General features: G+C 39.6%; 1 protein-coding gene across 4 annotated transcripts in view; it reads left to right on the top strand.

The window, feature by feature from the left end:
* ITPR2 (inositol 1,4,5-trisphosphate receptor type 2) overlaps nucleotides 1–16,753 on the top strand; it is a 271,134-nt gene that overhangs the window by 110,317 nt on the left and 144,064 nt on the right. For all 4 annotated transcript variants that reach the window (XM_087765500.1, XM_087765499.1, XM_087765502.1 and 1 more), the window contains 8 exons: nucleotides 809–941; nucleotides 1,869–1,926; nucleotides 3,430–3,595; nucleotides 5,599–5,772; nucleotides 10,234–10,323; nucleotides 10,477–10,602; nucleotides 11,811–11,933; nucleotides 13,472–13,672. In XM_087765500.1, coding sequence (XP_087621626.1) covers nucleotides 809–941; nucleotides 1,869–1,926; nucleotides 3,430–3,595; nucleotides 5,599–5,772; nucleotides 10,234–10,323; nucleotides 10,477–10,602; nucleotides 11,811–11,933; nucleotides 13,472–13,672 — 1,071 coding nt within the window. The remainder of the gene's footprint in view (nucleotides 1–808; nucleotides 942–1,868; nucleotides 1,927–3,429; nucleotides 3,596–5,598; nucleotides 5,773–10,233; nucleotides 10,324–10,476; nucleotides 10,603–11,810; nucleotides 11,934–13,471; nucleotides 13,673–16,753) is intronic.

Genomic DNA, 16,753 nt, shown 5'->3' with positions numbered 1-16,753 from the left:
GTATATGTGTCAGTCCTCAAACTGGTACTAATGTCTCCAGCCAAGTTATTTTCCTCACTATTCCAATAGAAAAGCAGCACTTCCAGGTTTGAATTAGGATTTTTCCTGTATGAGTTTCCAATTTCACAGCTGAGGAGCAAAAGGCACCAACAATGAGAAGAAAGCAGAGCACTGAGTGAGGGCGATCTCTGCTACCATTACAGTGGTAGCTTCCAAAGCCAAATTTTTTTTGCCGTATGCTGGCAACACTACTAGGAGCTCATGGAGGACATGCTGTTTGCTCCTCACATCCTTAGCTGATCACTAGCAATGTAAAAAAAAAAGACAATGCCGAGCTTGTGCTTCACTTCATGGGAGCCTGGAGTTACTGCAGCATCGCTGCCCTTGGCTGTCAGACATCTGAGAAGCTGAGCCTTGAGCCTGTCGTCTTTACTCTCAATCCCACTCCACTTCTTATCTTCATGGGGCATTAGAAGTCCAGCTGAAATATGAAATAATCGGATTCAACATGGGTTTGAGTGTACTGATCTGGCTTGCAGGCAGTGAGGACAAGGCAGCGTGCTGGAGCCCCTGGACAAATCCAGTCTGCTGCTTAGTATTCAGCAGTCGTTAGAGTTCAATACGTCTCAGGATGGTCGGAGGGAAGAAAGAAATCACAGAAAACTGATGAATGTAATGGATTCTTTTTTTGTAGTGGACATATGTACTTAAAATAATCATGTATCCCTATACGTTCCACCACAGAAAAATTCTAACCCATGTTACCAAAGGCAGAAGAAAAGTCTTATTTTAAACTTTTTTCTTGTAGTTTATTCTCAGCGTTAGACTGGACTATAGAATATCCTACATGCTGTCTATCTATAAGAGGGAGTTTGGGGAAAACAATGAAAACGTTGATAGCTCTACAACATCCCCGCCTGACTCACCAGGGATTGCCTCAGGTACATGTCGCTATTGTATTGCAATGTAAAATAATTCTGTGTAGACTAGTGCAAGCAGTGAACTCAACTATACCAGGAAGATGCATGCCGCTTAAAGTTGAAAAGCTTGTGGAAAAATGAAGATCTTAAGGAATCCCATAAAAATAAGATTTTTGCTGGCCTCTAACAAAAATGTGATTCCTTTTTCCCGTGATGAGAATTTATTCTCTTATTTGTACTCTTCCCAAAACACTGCACGATGACAAATGTAGTGCAGCGTAAATCATGAAAAAATGATTGGGGTTGGATGAGGACAGATTTAAGTGAGGTGAATATGGTATGGGAATGGAGTGGCTTTCCAGGGAGCGTTCCCGTGCACACAGAAATGCTCCAAAGGCTGACAGCTGTCTATGTGACCACCTTCAAGTAGGGGAGAATTGCTTTAGTTGGAGGTGCTGTATAACAGGGGGGGTGGCTAAGGAGTACTAAAGTCTTAAGTAGTAAGGTATATTAAAGCTATTCTAAAACAAAATTATGGTGTCGTAAATGATTTGACTTATGATAAATACTCTAAAGTTCACGTGTCTCATTTAGTTGCTTTGTGGGGGTTGGCTCATCTAAAAAAAAAAAAAAAGTTAAGTTTCATATTCTTTGTCATCTGCGGGTCAGTGGTGGTGGTTTGTACAGCTCCTAGCACCATAGGGATCTGGTTCATCACTAGAATTTGGCTCTCCCTCAGTAATAGTAATACACAGTTTTACTCTGCCCCTTGTCCTGTTTCTTCCCTACCACTCTTGCAGATAGTGAATTTTGCCTAGTTGAGGAATGCGTAGTTAGACCTTTACTTGATAATATCTACTTCAAAGAGAAACAGTTCTTTTTTGCTGTGCAGATTAAACAATTATCACTGGCTTTTTAAAGTTTATTTTTGTTTTGATTGCTTTCCAGCAATTGTTCCTGACATAGATGAAATTGCAGCTCAGGCTGAAACCATGTTTGCTGGCAGGTATGTTATCTGAAGTTTTATCTCTCTATATTCATCTCTTCACACTATTACTTCTCATGGACAATCTCTGTTTATTCTGTGTGTGTTTTCATATCTCTTTCTCTTCCTTTGAAGACTACCTATTACATAGACAGAAAAGTGCCAGAAAAGCCCTGGATTTCAAATAAGCAAACAGCCCCGTAGATATGGATGGTTGTGGGATTGGAAATGACCCCCCTCTTAGTTTTAAGAGTTGGTAGAAAGTTTTTGCCTTGTTCCCAAAGGCACCTGGGGAATGGTGTACAGGTGTATTGGGCTAAAACACACTAATTATTTATTTCTCTTATAATGCCTCACATGGGTGCCTTTAAAGAAAGACCTTTTCTTGGTGTACCTTATGGCTGTAGCCCCAGATTTCTTGGATCAGTAGGTTACTATTGACCCTCAGTATTTCCCATAGATTACATGACCAGTTGTCATTGCACCTTGTCTTTGAACTTATTAAGAAAGTTATGTCAGCAATAATCTCTTTCATATGATTCCTCAAATCCACTGTGGACCACTTGCCATGATCTTCTGGACCACCAGAGGCCTGTAGGTTACAAGTTACGCTTGCAGAGCTTTGGCAGTGGTTTCAGCTATGCTGTGAACAACAAAAAAAAAAGTACAGAAAATATCTCCACTGGAGAGTTATTACCATTATCACTATATTGGTTTAATTTTATGGGTATAATTATGATTATACCAGTAAAAATGAATTCCATTTAGACAAGGCCATAGACTTTAAATTTTTTCTTGGAGCTAGGGAGAAAGATCTGCAGTATGGGCGTTCTGATCTTTCCTCTCTCAGTCCCTTATGCGTTCTTAATCTTTACCAGTGAGAGCAATGCCTCCAGTCCTCTCCCTGAACTCACATAATGTAAAACAACACACAGCCCTTGGCATCTGCATCTTTAAAATGGACAGAGACTTGAATGGTTTCTTGGAAACATTATTTCTGCTTTGATATGTTAAGTGTAAATCTGCTTTCTGCTGTTCCAGATTATAAATATGATTGCAGAAATATGATGCTTTTGGCAATTCTTACTATTCTTGAGTTTATTTTTTCTTAAATGAAATTTTAATAGCAGCTGAAAAGGGAAGGAGTGAAAAGGAAAGGGCCAAATTAATCTCTGATGAAATGCTGTTTACTCCAATTAATTTGGACTGGGGATGAGCTTGGCACAACTTATCCAAGCCATAAATTAATGTTTTTGCAATATTTGACACATTTCATACATACTTACTTTCATTTTGTAGTGTCCATTCTGCTACAAGATTGCTGCAACAGCATATAACTGTAGGATTGAAGTCCTTTTAAAATATGTTAGTGATGTTTATAGTTTCCATCCTGCAGTGTATTTGATTTGGTTTTAAGAGCTCTGTCAAATGGAGATTGTGTGTACAGGCATATTTATTCAAAAGCTTTTATTTTTTCTTATTTATTTTACTTTACTTGGTCCTTTTTTCCCATTTCTGTTGCAGAAAGGAGAAGAATGCGGTTCAGCTTGATGATGAAGGGGGCAGAACTTTTTTACGGGTCCTCATTCACCTCATCATGCATGACTACCCTCCTTTGCTCTCAGGTGCTCTGCACCTGCTATTTAAGCACTTCAGCCAGCGAGCAGAAGTTCTGCAAGCATTTAAACAGGTATGGATGGGCATAGCTTTATTCCAGGAAACTGACTGCAGGAAAAGTCCTTCCAAAGGCTGCTTTACTTACCTAAATTGCTGTTCGTAGCATGACAGTGTTATTTCCTTAAAGGTCCAAATTCAGCAGAGATTTTTTTTTTTTTTCGTTAGAGTTGAACACATGTGCTAGTGTGTATTACAGTTGTGCACCCAGAAATAGTTTTTTCTGGCACTGCATTCATTACTGACAACATAGGTCCGTGGTGACAGCTGGGACACACGCATCTCAGAGCGAGACATGTAGTGATCCCTCAGAGACAGAGTCGTTAGCTCACGTTCTGCAAGCAGTGTACCAGTGTCAGCAGTAAGACTTCCCTGTCTTTAGAGCTACTTAGGCTGGTTATAAAGCTCTCTTGTTATTCACGTGGTGTTTCTAGTTCTAATTCAGGTGTCTTTGCGTTGTGCTCCACGGCATGATACAGATATGCCCAAATAACAGGTAGGGAGTAATAGAGCCAAGCCTGTTTTCAGCTTGTATTCCTTCTGCTTGATAACGGTGCATGTGCAGGCTCCATGTGTCAGTGGATTAGGATGGGGAGATCTGATGTCATGGGGCTGGATGACAGAGACATCTCTGTTACATAACCCTATATAACACATGTTGATGAGACCATCTGATGCTTATTTCAGGAGTTTGATAGCGTGTTGTCTCACCGTTATGTAAGATGTGGAGGTTTCTCTGGTTTAAAAACAGATGAATGATAAAGACCTGGAAAGCTTTTGTTTAATGTTTTGGCAGTGTCGCATAATGGCCTCCAGCCAGATTGTTGAAGTTAGGCCATGCTGGTTAGTTGCATAAATAGCTATGATTCCCAGGTAAGCAAGGGTTGAGTAGCTTAATATGTTTTTGTAAAGGATGGAAAGGGCTAATTGACAAGTAAACAAAAAAGACTGTAGAGAACATGGAATATGAATGTCCGTGGATGACCAGCATTCATAAATTCTGTAAAATAACAAGGTTTTACTAAGCTAAGAGAGAACGTGATGAAAACGTTATATTACAAAATAGTGAATATTTGTCTGCAAGTAGTGATTTTTTTTTTTTTTTAAAAGAACGTCCCTATTGGTGTTCTTATCTGCCATGTGACCGTAATCTTTTACATAAGTGTGATTTCTTAATAGTTCTTATTGATTTACTGTAAAGATTGTTGTTAGTTCTTTTATGTATTATCTTCATTAATAATCCTGGGAGAGCAAAGAGCATTACAAACAAAGGAAATCTGTAGATCATGCTAAATCAAGAACTACAAATAACTGTGAAAAAAAACCCAAATAATTTTGAGCAGTACAAAAAAAGGAAAAGAAGTGAGATTAATCTTAGTAGACGCAACCACTCAGATGGTGGGAAATTACATGAACCTGAAAGTCAGTTAATGAGTTCTATTCAAACGAGTTTTTCTAAGCTGGCCTAACAGTGTTGAAAATACATTATTTTTCAATATTTGATTATGGTGATGTAGGTGATCACTAAAGTTGCTGGCCATTCTGACTTTTCTTTGGATGTCCTGATTCCTTGTCATATATATTTTTTTTTTTCTCCTTGTGGAGTACTGTGCTGAATGGGATAAGCTATTTCTAACTATATTCTTTGAATACAATGTAACTGTATTTTTTGAATACCATGAGGATCATAATCATTGCATCAAAGCTAACTGCACAGAACTCAAGAGCTTGTAAATCTGTGCTTGTGCTGAAAATATTTCGCAGTATATTGAAGAAGGTGAGAGAATGTTGTGGATGTTGAAACTATCCTGTTTTGGGCAACTACAGTCTCCAGCTCTGTTAAAGATTTTTGATGAATGGGGGCTAAAAAGCCTGCATGTGCCATGTTTCAATTTCATAGGAAAGGTTACATAAAGCACCTGAAAAGAGAGGCTTAGAATGGAAACTGTCAGGCAAATTACCCAGGCATAAGTGCTAGTGCTACTGCTGTAATAGCTTCACAATTTTCTGTATTTCCAGGTTCAGTTGCTGGTGTCTAATCAAGATGTTGATAACTACAAGCAAATCAAGGCTGATCTTGATCAGCTACGTCTGACTGTAGAAAAATCGGAATTGTGGGTTGAGAAGAACAGCAATTATGAGAGTGGAGAGGTGGGCGACAATCAAACCAAAGGGGGAGAAGAGCCAATAGAGGTGGGTTTAAAGCCTTTGCTGCCAGAATTGTTTCAGTATTGATAGGTAGTTTAATGAACAACTGCAAATTTGTGGTCTGGTTAATCAAAGTAGCAAAGCGAGAACGTGCAGTATTGTGGCTGCTTTCAGTGACTGTGTTCTTATGTCACAGAGCTGCCTTCTGTTCTGGCTAGCAAGCAAGCCACAGTGTATGGCATCACTTTGTGGCCAAGGAAGTAATCTAGAGATCCCATGTTGGCAGTTGCGTTGACTTGCTGGAAGAAAGAAGGAGTAGGCAGTACCTGTTCCTGCAACTAGGGGAGAGGAGCACAATCATATTTTCAAACATCATGAGTAATCCACTCTTCACCAAACTGACCTAAGAATATTGAGACTTTGTAGGCAAACAAACCTTTTTTTTTTTTCTTTTTTTTTTTTTTTGGACTCTTGTCATCCCACACTCTCAGGATATATCGTGATCCGAGAAACTTTAGAATTTGAATCTGGAACCATGAAGACCCGATTTTTTTTTTAATTTAATTTAAATTTTTAATTTTGTTCTTCAATGAAAGCTGAGGTCCTCGTGTAATCACCAAACTCCAGTGTGAGTCTTTAAGAAAATGCAAGGTGTTGCAAGAGTTGCTGCGGTTGCTGTTCGTGGCATAATAGTAGATAAAGCAGGCTTTCCCACTAATATTTATTCCCACTTTTCCATTTTCATCAGAGGAAGTGGGGAGAGATGAAGAGCTGCGATTTCTGAGACAGCACTTTCCTTATTCTCTTCTGTGGTAGAGTCTCCCCTAATGGAAAGAAAATGGGCAAGGAAGCCACCAGGGGAAGTTTAGTAGGAAGCCGAATGGAGATTATACAGCATTGTGAAGCCAGTGCCTTGAGGAAAAGTAAGAGCCCTTGAGAAGACACAGGATGTTTGCAGATATTTATGATGTACACTTGGCCTTTCAGATGGGAAGGCAGATTTTAGGTGCCTTCATGTGGGGGGAAAATCCAACACTTCAGGGGAGAATCCTAATTTCTTGGAACAGTGTAGGTCCTACTCCTTCTCTGATATAACTTAGCTGAATTTAGTGGTGTCAGAACGGGGGAGGCATCTGGACTTTATGAGCTTAAGTATGTGGGATTTCTTACTTTCCTCAAGCATAGCTCTAGTAGGAAAGAAAATGTTCCTTTATGTATTTAATGAAAGGAAAAGGTAATGGGGAAAGAGGATACAGAATTGTAGCAGGACATTTACAAACATTTACAATGTTTTTTAGGTATAATACTTCTAAAAAGTTTAATAAGATCCTTTTTATTCCTATGGATAGCCCTGATAGCAAAGAAACTGCAGGAAGAGGGGACGAAACAATGTGCTTGAAATAGAAGCATCTCTAAATGGGATATTTTCAGGATTTTTTTTTCGATGAGGCATCCGTGGGTCTGTATGTATGGTCATAATTTACAATGTGTGAAGCAGGTGGCTAGCTTCAAGCAGATGAACATCCCTGTGAGATCCCATGCTTTCTTGGAATGGATGCTGGGTATTCAGTACTGAGCTGGATGAACCTCTAGGGAATACGCTTCATTTGCCTGTGCTTAATTTTTCCCAAACAACATTACAGTGCGCACAAGGGCTTAAGTTACGTTCCAGAACAGTCTTATGTTAAGCCCAAGTTTCTGTCCTCACCGAAGCACACTGCAAGATTTTCATAAGAGTTTTAAAAAATCAAATATATTTTTTTGCCCTTGGGCTTCTGAGTCTTTTTGGGTAATTGTTTCTACCTTTCTGTCATAACCTGGTGGGGCTAGAGACTTACTTTTTTTTTTTTTTTTGCAGTCATATGACTCCAGAAATGGGATTTGTAGAAAAAAGGCCATGTTCTTCTAAATAAAGTATCCAGAGTTCTCCACAGGAAAAACAGCAAATCTTACATCCATGCAGGATCATCTTGATAAACTGGAGATCAGAACTGTAGGAAAGAGTGCTTGGAGTTAGGTCAGACATGAATTAGACACCGCATAGGGTTAGGGAGGAATGCTGAAATTGATCTCAATAACTGAGCCTTGCTTGAGAAGGGAAAAGCAGATAAAGCCTGTTTACTTGGTTATTTCTAGGAAGGGTGTTCTGACTCTGTATAGATACCATGGACTATGGAAAGCGTGGTCTGTCTTGTCCTTTCACTGGGGGATGCATTGGTGGTGTAGCACCAGAAACACAGATCTGAGGAGGAGAAATAGACAGTCTCAGCGAAAGGACTCTCAGGTGAAGCTGGAGTACAGTGGCAGTGGCATTTATAGAGCTTCTCCTCTTCGCCATCCACTAAGAAAGTTCAGCGAGGTTTCAGGTGGTATAACCTTTCAGCACCCTTAAGCGCCTGGTGTTCCCTTGCTCTCCTCCTTTTCTGGTCTGTGGCAGTTTGCTTTGGTTCTGGGAATGTTTAAACGAACATCTCCTGAAATATCATATATGGGTTGAGATTGTAAACTGAAACTTCTGAGGGTGCCCCTCCTTCCCCTGGCGTGGGGCCTGTGGAGGGCCAAACCGTGCCAGCGTGACACTGACTAGCGCCTTGCATAGCTGTCCTGCTGAGATGCAGGAGACTATTTCAGCGGCGGGGAACTGCTCGGACTGAATGCTGGAATCTGGGCCTCCATTTGGGGGCTAGAAAGAAAGGATCCTAAGACTGATGCAGAGCGATATCCCGGGAATTTTATGAATAGAGGAAGTAGTCTATTTCAGAAAATACCATCTCCTGGCAGTGGGGTACTCAGACGAGAACCTTTCTCAGTGTGATGTCTATGACGCCCTGTCCCCTATGGAAAAGTGTGACAGAGAATGTCTGTCATGGGGCGTAACGAGGCAAGATATGCAACTGAGTGTCTCTGGTATCCCAGTGGTGTGATTATCTCTTGATAACTACATCCCTGGCATACTCTTATGGGTTCAATAAACAGGTTTTTATTTTGTTAAGAGAAGGGATAGATTCAGCAGTTTAATGCTGATCAGCACTTCCAGATAAGACATATAGTTCATGTGGATTATAAAACTACTTTGATTGAGGAAGAATGCTGATAAAAGTAACAGGTAAATTAATCTTGGTTAAGCCACAGTCCCAGAGCAGAGGAGGGTGGTTAATTATAGCAAAGAGCCTGAAATATCTTCCAAAGTATTGATTCAAACAGCTAGAGAGAAGGCAGCATGCATACTAACAAACCTAAACAAATAAAAATCCACTGTTGTTGCATAGATCAACATGACCACGCTGAACAGCGGTGCTGACACTTTAATAAACAGCTTCCATGGCCAAGTGGTGCAGCTGTTCTTGCCCCACTGGAAATTAAGACCAGATGGGATTTATAGAACTCCTCATCTTCACCATCAGCTAAGAAAGCTCAGGGGGAGGTTTCAAGGAGTATAAACATTCAGACTGGCACGCACTGTGTGTTTTAGCATAATTCTCTTCTCTAAAACAGTAGGAAGTTTGAGGACACAGTGAAGCTCGGAAGCGCACCTGTTTGGTTCTTTTTTATGCTATTACACTGGTTTACATCCTTGTGGTTATACTGTGAGGCAATCTCAAGATCTGCTACAGTTTTTCTACATGCTTAATAATTTCAGCATCCAAAGTCCAATCTTTCAGTTCTTTGTGTTTCCGGTTAAGAAAGGCTTACCATAGCTGGCAGCAGAAAAAAAAGAAAAACCCCTGCCAGTATTCTAAGTGGCAGTGTTTGTGTAGATGTTCTTCTGTGTTTTGATTGAGATATGCATGGAAAGGTGCGTGGGTGTTGGCAGTTACTTGCTGACTTGATTTCTCTTATTTATCATACCCAGCTGGGGCTTTCTAAAAGCCAAGGCCCAGAGCATACAGCGTCATGACTGGATGTTGCAGTTTAACATAAGGTTCTCATTTGTTCTTAAATCCTTTCCTGTGTCATCCAGACATAAGTACAGAAGTCTCCTCTTCATGGGAGGAACATTTCTAATTTCCACATGCTACTTGTTCCTGCGCTGCTGAGAACTCCACCCTACTTATCTCAACTACAGAGGTCGTCTTAAGCTCTTTCTCCAGACTTTTTAATGTTCACACACACAGACTTTGTAATCTTTCCAGCTGTATTAGAGATTTTTGGAACAACTGGTGGCTATTGAAATGCACTTATGGTCCCTATTCTCATAGCAGCTAAATTCCTTGGGATGTTTAGTCTGTGATAGGGACGTACTCTTTTTTAGGAGGATCAGAAGCATGAAGGCATCGAGTAATTGCCTCAAATCATGTTGGAAATTTGAAACGAAGGACTTGAATGTGAATCTTTCCACTCACTGGACCGGTGGATAAAGAATAAACGAGTATTTTTCTTTATTATCTGTATTATATCTGTTCCCTATGAGCTGCTGTAATACTTCTTCACTTGCTGTTATTAAATATAATTAGTTCACGTTGAGGAAATTGCAATACATCTCCACTTGTGTGTTCTTTGTTACAGGAGTCAAATATTTTGAGTCCAATACAGGATGGGACCAAAAAACCCCAGATAGACAGCAACAAAAGCAATAACTACAATATTGTTAAAGAGGTTGGTATATCTGCTAAGAAACTTACTTGACATACTTGTTTGATAAGTAGATTTAGTAATTATTTTGAAAGAATGTATTTTGGTTTGGTTTTGTGTGACATGACTGGTTCTTCGCTTGCTTGAACGCTTATTTATTTGTTTGTTTATTTATAGATTTTGATTCGACTCAGCAAACTTTGTGTTCAGAATAAAAAATGTCGGAATCAACAGCAGCGATTGCTGAAAAATATGGGCGCCCACTTGGTAGTCTTGGACCTTCTGCAGATACCCTATGAAAAGGTTATTCTCATAATTTCAGTCGTAAAGGACATGAACTCAATAAAGTGAAAGGCCTCAAAAGGCCCAAGAATCAATGTGAATATTTTTTTTTAACTGAATTCAGTCAGCTATGGTACAAACATGAAATGATGATGCCATTTTCTACCTTAAGAATAATGGATTGGGCCTAAGTGTAAATATGGCTGCCTGCATAGAACAGGCGTTATTAAGAACTTAACATTTACTGCCTCAGGTACCTGGATATCACTGCACTATCATCCCATTCCTGAAATAGGCAAACCTTAGATCTGCAGTCACTGCAGAGTAAGAAGTATTGATTTAATGGAGCTCCTGGCAGGGTATCTAAATTCCACTGTTGGGTACTCATGTGAGTGCTATTGTAGATACATAAGTTGGACAAAAAGCTTTCAAGGATCAAGTCTGAAACAATTTCTTCGTTTCTGTGGTGGAAGCCTCCAACCTAGTTGCACTTGCAAGTTTTTCAGAAGATAACGTGATTTTGTACTGATTTAGTGGCATTGAGCATACAAATGATCTAGATAGCCTTTTAAAGAGCACATCTTTCTAGATCTTATAGGAAGCATTGAGAAGAGATAAAACCTCTTCTGGGCTACGTTTTCCTGAGTGTTACACACTAATGTTATGATATAGACACTGGGTTCAGCTGTCTTCAGTAAAATAGTGCTTGTCTGTATAGGTGGTTCATCAAATCATGGTTAGGATACTATATGAGAGGAATATGAAATGGGGATGAAACTAGACATATATTTGTGTGGGAGTATGTGTATGAACATATATATGTGTGTAGGTGTACACACACATGCACACATACATCTGTTTCTATATGTAGCTATATAAAGGCCAAAGCTTTTCAGAAGCTTAAAATCAATGCAGGCTAGAGAGCTTTTTTTGAAAATCAAGCCACTTAGCACTTTTTTTAACTAGGAAATTATAACCATGCATGAGGAAATCTTACTTTGAGTTTGTGCCCATACCTTTGTGACTCCATATGGTCAAGTCGATTCAGAGTAAGGTGTAACCACTAACAGACTGAAGAAAACTGGATCAGTTGCTTTTGCCAGAGGGATAATTCCTGCCCTATGAAAGGCTCAGGAGAATTGCTTTGTTCCTAGCTGAATTCATGTTGTGCAGTTTTAACAAGTGTGTTTAGGCACTCCCAGCTGATTAGTTTGTCTTTTCTTCTGCAGAGCGATGAAAAGATGAATGAAGTTATGAATCTAGCCCACACTTTCCTTCAGAATTTCTGTCGAGGAAATCCTCAGAATCAAGTTCTCCTCCACAAAAATCTCAACTTGTTCTTGACTCCGGGGGTAAGTATTTCATTTTAAGGAGAATATTATAATCGGAAGTAAATTTGGACTCATTGAAAAATGACAGTGCTAAATAAATAATTTAAGTAAATTGTGCCCTCTCTGCCTTCTTTTCTCTCTCCTGTCTTTATGTCATTATTTTTAATGTTGCAGTTTTAAAAGTGGAAAACAATATTACCTGTGTGGTTTACTGGAAGTATCTATGAACATGGGTCACATCATCACATCATGTTTAGCTTGACTCTGATCTTATTCATCCTAACTCACTCACAGATGGACTATAAGTCAGGGTAGAAGATGCTGTGACTATGCTCTCATGAAGCATGTGTGATAGCAAAATCAGACCCATACGTTTTTGTTGGTGATGCTTCCATTTGATTCAGATAATCTAAAATTTGATCTTTTATTAAATCATTGTGTTTGCAATAAACCTCTTCGTCATGGTCCCTTTGTTTAATGAAAAATTAAGTGTATATATGTATGTGTGTGTTTACAGATATAGTCATATAGAATGACACCTTGCTCAGTGGCAGATCTACTGAGCAAAACGTGCTTTTATTAGAAAGAGTGTGTTAGGATGGCCTGTGTACATTAGGAAGCATTTGTTCTGTTATTTTTTTATTTATGCTTTTTTTGTGAAGTTAGTGAAAGGCGCTGAGCTGACCACAGGGGGGACTAGCGCCCGGACTCCATCCTCTCCAACACTGACACTTAACTCAGGTGCCAAGTATGGAGCCTGCTTGCACTTGCATTTCTGTTCTTTTGAAGCTGATCTTCTGATCATCCCAGTTATTGTGCTTTTGTTCACATTGTGGAGCAAACTTGGTGTGGATTCCTTTCAGATGACACTAAACAGAAAGGTATACTCTAGGAGCACACCTGACTCTCATGAGCCTTTAGTCCAAGGGACCAAACTAGAGGACGTTTGAAGCAAAAGCTCCCAGAATGCATGAAGTCTGAATGCAGGGTCCTCAGCAGCATTCCTGTCTTGCTACTGTGCTACTCACCGATAGAAACACAGCCTTAGGCTCCCTCTGTAGGGATGTTAACATGGAAAGAGATGTTCTCTCAGAGAGTGATCAGACTGCATGTGCAATGATTTGCCTGCTGGAAATGCCTGCCTCTGTCAAGCACAGAGGGAGCCAGGGGTAGCTCATCATCTTACTTGGTTGCCTCAATGCAAAGTTTGATGGTGAGTGGGATGAATGTGGTCTCAGTTGTCTTGTATACCAAAGTCCCTGTAGAGTGCTCTAGCAGCGTAGTGTGTGTATGTGTGTGTATTCACCTTCCACATGGGCACAGCTTTGTTTATGCCCACTTTAGGACCATTTTGTACTCATAGGAAAGTGTGGAGAAATCCCATCATAAATGAAAGCTAGGCCCTAAGGTCACTGCTTAATCACTGGGCTGGTGCACATGGGACTTTTCCAGTTTCCCTTTACCAATGTGCCTTTTTCGAGTCGAGAGTTCTGTGAATCTTTCAATCTCAAAACAAATCTGCTCTTCTTATAAGGCTGTTTTGATTTTAATCTGTTTAGCTCCTGGAAGCTGAAACCATGCGGCACATCTTCATGAATAATTACCTTCTGTGTAATGAAATTAGTGAGAGAGTGGTGCAGCACTTTGTACACTGCATTGAGACCCATGGCCGTCACGTGGAGTACCTGCGGTTCCTGCAGACCATTGTGAAAGCAGATGGCAAATATGTGAAAAAATGCCAGGACATGGTAATGACAGAGGTAAGGGAAGGGTTCGTATGTTAATCACTCGTGTGATGTCTTTTTAACACACTAGTATTTTGAGGTTGCTTTTTCTGGTCTTGATACCAATGGGATATAATGGCGTCATTGCTTTAGAATTTTAAATGGTATCACAAATAATGAATATTTTAGGAGACGTTTTGGGGAGCTTAATCTAATTTTGTAAGGCCATCTGTATAACTACTAGAAAGAAAACATGAGTGTTAGCATGGTGATACAGAGATGTCTATTTGTAGATGATGTAGCATGGAAATCGCAGAGTTACATAAACCTTCATTTTCCTGTACTGTAAGTTAGAATCCCGTTTATGCACCAAACTTGCCATATTGCGGCATGGTTTTGCCACATAAGAGGCTCTTACCTCTGTGGGTTTGTCTAAATAGTGTTGCAGACCATTTTTTTAGCATGTAACCATGTAACAATTTTAGGTACTAGTTTCTGCTTTTGTTTCTTTTGTTCCAGAGCATTTCTGTGAGAGTCAGTAGAGCTACTCTAGCTTTAGCTAGATGCAGAGTCTGACCCGGTAAATTCCACAGAGTGGTTTGTAGACAAATCTTTATGCCAATAAAGTTACTAGGAAAATACCTAATTGACTTCTCTGCAATTAGGCTTTGATATATAGTGTGCATGATAAATGAAGTCTTCAACTTGCAGACACTCGTGCATTTAACTGTAATTATGTTAACAGTTCAGTGAGAGTAATAAGTGGGTAAAGTTGAATACGGTGAAGAGTCCGGGTAGGATCAGAGTCCAAGGAACATTTTTCTTTACAAAGTACACTTTTTTGGGTTTTTTTTTTTTTTGAAGAGACATCTTCACAAAGAAAACAGAGATAAGCCCTAGTTGTGGTATGAATAAAACTAAACCCTGCTGAAATTTTGCTCCACAGCAACGAAGAGGAAAAACTTCTAATTAAGAAAATAAAGCTTCAGCTTACATGGATAACCTTTGATGGCATCCACCTCAACCTTTTCAATTTGACTGAAGTGTTTTAACATGCAATATCAATTACAAGCCTTTGATTTACATAATTCAAACAGTTGTTGTGCTTTTGTGCTTTCAGATTTTTCCTCTTCCACCACAGCTTCTTGTAGGTTTTTACTTTCTCATCAAACAAAATTTTTAGATTTTCCTCAATTTAAATACATTTTGTTACTGACCTATAATAGCATAAAGATAAATTGTCATATTACATTTTCAAGCTGACTGCATGATGAAAATTGAAATGAACTCGGATGTGACATTTACATCATGGGTCCTGCAGGAATTTGGTGGGGGGAGAGAGCACCCCTATTTTGATGAAAGAGGGTAAGATAATGATCTGTTTTTAAAAAAAAAAAAGTAGGAAATTACAGGTAAGTAATTAGGATTTGTTAGAAAAGGATGCTAATAGTGAAATTTGAATGGCGCTTGAATGGCATTCCAATATAAAGGGAACAGTGTAGCCAAATGGTTGGAACTTGCCATGGAGTTAGGACAGTTTCGCAGTAGACAACCGAGATGTACTTGGTGACCTTAAAGAAGTGATGTAACTTTTTCTGCGCCTCCAGGTGGGGCATGTAAACAATTCACCACAAAACAAGATAAGGTATGAGTGTATAGCATGCCTCAACTACTCCTGTGTTTTCTTTTACCCACGGGAAGTATATTGTAGCTTGTTCCTGTTTACTGGGAGTAAGGGATAAACTGATCATATTTACATGTTTTAGAAAGTGCATACAGATGAAGGAGCACCGTTGCGAAAGAGTAGTTTCACAAAATACGTTGAACATTCCCAATCTGGCTTATTCACTTCTTCTCATATCCTTGGTCCCCATGTCTGTAAAGTGCTAGTAATGATGTTTACCAACCTGAAAGGTTCCTTAGGGCACTCTTTCTCATTACAAGCATGCTTTGAAGTTCCTGGAAGAACAGTGCCTATCAGTGCAAACATTATTACAGAAGGGAAAGCAGAATTTACTTTTGAACCAGATCAATGTGGCAGCAGAGTTTTCTATTATCTACAGTATGCTGGCGTGATACATCACACAGCGTCAACAGCTGCTCCAATACTGACCAACCTTCATTATACTTCCACAGAGTTCTTAACTCGTTGAAAATATACTTTAGTGGAAAAACGTGCAGCTGGCTTTTTTTTTTTTTTTTTCTTTTCTTTTCTCCCCCATCACTGAGCTCATGATGCTCAGTGAGAACTTTGGCTAACACTGGATACTTCTCTTCTGCTTTTAAAGGGACATCATTTTCTCTGTTTGGATGCCCTTCACAAATCACAAGTGGATAACTTGGGGAAAGGGGATGGCATCGTCTTCTGTCCTTGCATTTATGATGCTTACCTCGTCCCCCTTAGCTCTTCTTGTACTGATGCAACATTGTCTGCTTTGGTTTGTGGTTCCTCACAGTCAGTATGTGGCAAGCATGCCATGCAGCATCATGTTTCACAAGGTCACTATCTCCTGGTATTTCTTCCTCATTCATCAGTGATAGGTACATGAAAGGATGAGGGGTCAGTTTGACTTGACATGATAAAATATCAAGCAATACTGGTACAGATTAGGTCTGGGTTTGACATAAGAGTGTAACTCGGGGGGAACACGGAAAGAGTCGTCTTTGCAAAATGTGCACAAGTGGAAAATAACTATGGGAATGTGGTGAAGAACTTAGTAGAAAGTGACAGAGCATGTACCTTCCCAGAGGGCTTGGTGTTGATTTTTTAAAATTATTTTGTATGTGAAATGTCCTAAGAGCATAGTATTCCAGACACAAGTATTAAAAAGTTAGGTTAATTTTCCAGCATTTTGAAATCTCTCATTTCCCCCCCCCCCCCCCCCTTTTTTTTTTTGCCATTGAGTGCAATGAAGTTAATGGTATCTGGGTCTCCCTGTACTGTCTCCGTTCTCTTTCCCAAGCACTTGTCTCTTTAAAAACCTTTTTTCTGTACTGTGGATTGTCCAGAAGATGCCTATTTTGAAAAGTCATGAGTAGAAACGTTTTAGAAACCCAAAGATAAATGAGAAATAGGTATTGCAGGAAAGACTGAATTCACAACTCACTCCATCCAAT

The sequence above is a fragment of the Nipponia nippon genome, unplaced genomic scaffold, assembly GCF_047370975.1.
Source record: "Nipponia nippon isolate SJK-2023a ecotype South Korea unplaced genomic scaffold, ASM4737097v1 scaffold_3, whole genome shotgun sequence".
NCBI classification, from domain to species: domain Eukaryota; kingdom Metazoa; phylum Chordata; class Aves; order Pelecaniformes; family Threskiornithidae; genus Nipponia; species Nipponia nippon.
Note: the sequence above shows the minus strand (reverse complement) of the source record. Positions and strands in the feature narration are given on the sequence as shown.